Source organism: Bombus pyrosoma, unplaced genomic scaffold (assembly GCF_014825855.1).
Source record: "Bombus pyrosoma isolate SC7728 unplaced genomic scaffold, ASM1482585v1 HiC_scaffold_4710, whole genome shotgun sequence".
In the NCBI taxonomy this organism is placed as follows: Eukaryota; Metazoa; Arthropoda; class Insecta; order Hymenoptera; family Apidae; genus Bombus; species Bombus pyrosoma.
Genome location: NW_025219969.1, coordinates 310,398 through 312,409, shown reverse-complemented (window position 1 = coordinate 312,409; position 2,012 = coordinate 310,398). Strand labels below are relative to the sequence as shown.

The following is a 2,012-nucleotide window of genomic DNA, read 5'->3' as shown; positions in this document are numbered from 1 at the left end:
TATATACAATTACTGCAACTCTCGGAATTCGAATTCGCCAATATCAGGCAATGTAAGGTACAGATAACGCGAATTATATATTACTGCGGCATGCACTCCCATACGTCAGCAGTACATAACGGATTAGCCGACTACCTCTACGAAACGACAGCCCAACAATGTGCGAGAATACACCAGGATGGCACGTTTTCTCTTGGACCAGAAAATTACATAATAGGCTTGAGGGATAACACCACAACTACACGATCACTTGTTCTAGCTGGGAAGCTGACAAACGATGGCAGCTGCCAAGGAACACGGTATTCGGATCCTTACGGAAGTTGGGAAGGAGTTGTCGTACAAGCCACAGTAAAGATAAGCCTCAGATCAGGAATAGCCCCGGTACGAATTGAGGCGAACAAAATCCTGCTAAAATCAGGAACAGTTTGCGCGTTCAATGAAGGAACCTGTTTGGACGCAGAAGACGGATATACTTATTGGCAGCCATACCCACCCTCTCCATGCAAATTCGATCAATATGATGTGTTATACGAAGGAATTGCTACTAAAATCCAAGAAATAAAAAACAATAGATATTCATCGCTACCAGTTTATGCCTTGACGACTCAAGAAATAACCTTTGCGTTAACCAAAACCGGAGAACAGCCTTTATGTGGCTATACCTTGTTAACCACAGAACATCCTAAACTGTTCCTGGTAGAAACAACTAAAGGAAACGCCTTCTTATCGGAACGCAAAACAGCTACCGAAAACTTAGACATATTTACATACATTAACTCTAAATTCGTTTACGTGGAAAAATATATTAGGAAACAAATAACCTCTCTCTACCAAGATATACTAACACAAAGATGCACCGCAGAAAAGAAAATGATAGAAAACGCCTTAAGTCTCGCGACCATCCTACCCGACGAATTCGCTTACATAATAACTAAAGCACCAGGACACATGGCCCTGGTCGCAGGAGAGGTAATACACATAGTTAAATGCATCCCTGTCCAAGTGAAGGTGCGCCACACAACGGAATGCTATATGGAATTACCCGTTTGGCAAGGAAACAACACAGCATATTTAACACCCAAAACTCGCATTCTAACTAAACACGGAAACCACAGAGAATGTAGCGCGATACTACCAACGCTATACAATATCGATGGAATTTGGCACAAATTCACACCGAAACCGACGGAAGCAATTACGCCGCAAGAGCTCCGTCCAAACACACACCAAATGTGGCAGTATACCGCGCCGTCGACACTAGCCACAAGTGGGATATACACCCAAAATGACCTAGATACACTTAGAGATCACGTTATGTTCCCAGCGGAAAAGACCGCAGTCTTAAATACAATAGCTAGAGGAGCGGCAGGAAAACCAATTGTACCAGGAACAATAAACATACTGGGAGTTATGGATGAAACTGCGCTAACGACAATAGCAAAAAATACAGCTTCAAGGTTATGGAACGGCCTGATTGAATTCGGAACAATTAGCGCGGCAATACTCGGAATCTTCATAATATTAAAACTAATCAAAACGATAATAGACACCATTATATATGGATACCAATTACGCGAGACATACGGGTGCGGGATCGCCCTACTCGGAGCTATGTGTGGCTCGGTTACTCATCTACTACTGTATATTAAAGGAAAACATAACACTGTAGACCAGGCAACCGAACCACAAGGAATATCAATCACGACGACCAGTAGAATAGATCAACAACCGACAGCTTCTACGTCCTCTCTGATTGAACTCAGGGAGACGATCAGTCAAATTTCCTCTGGAAATTTGAACACCAAGAGGGGGGGTGTCACGTCCCGCGCTCCGCACGTGCCGTAACGAGGACCTTAATTTAAAACTCTACCAATCAAGAGTAACCCGCGATTTGAATAATATAATATAAGTAATCTATGATTTAACAATTCAAACTACAATTTGAAATTCTATCAATCTAGAGCAACCCGCGATTTGAACAAACTAATTTATAAACTATGATTATGTACGAA

At 42.2% G+C, this 2,012-nt stretch overlaps 3 protein-coding genes across 6 annotated transcripts in view; 2 read left to right on the top strand and 1 right to left on the bottom strand.

The window, feature by feature from the left end:
• LOC122577455 lies at window positions 1-1,845 on the top strand (the record flags this gene model as incomplete). Its single annotated transcript, XM_043748785.1, is given in 1 exon segment — window positions 1-1,845. A coding segment is annotated over 1 exon segment (1,845 nt), but the record flags the coding sequence as incomplete, so codon positions are not given.
• LOC122577441 overlaps window positions 1-2,012 on the top strand; it is a 266,783-nt gene that overhangs the window by 10,787 nt on the left and 253,984 nt on the right. The gene's annotated exons all lie outside the window — the stretch shown is intronic.
• The window catches only part of LOC122577433, a gene marked incomplete at its 5' end in the record, with an annotated part of 702,209 nt that overhangs the window by 536,720 nt on the left and 163,477 nt on the right, over window positions 1-2,012 (bottom strand).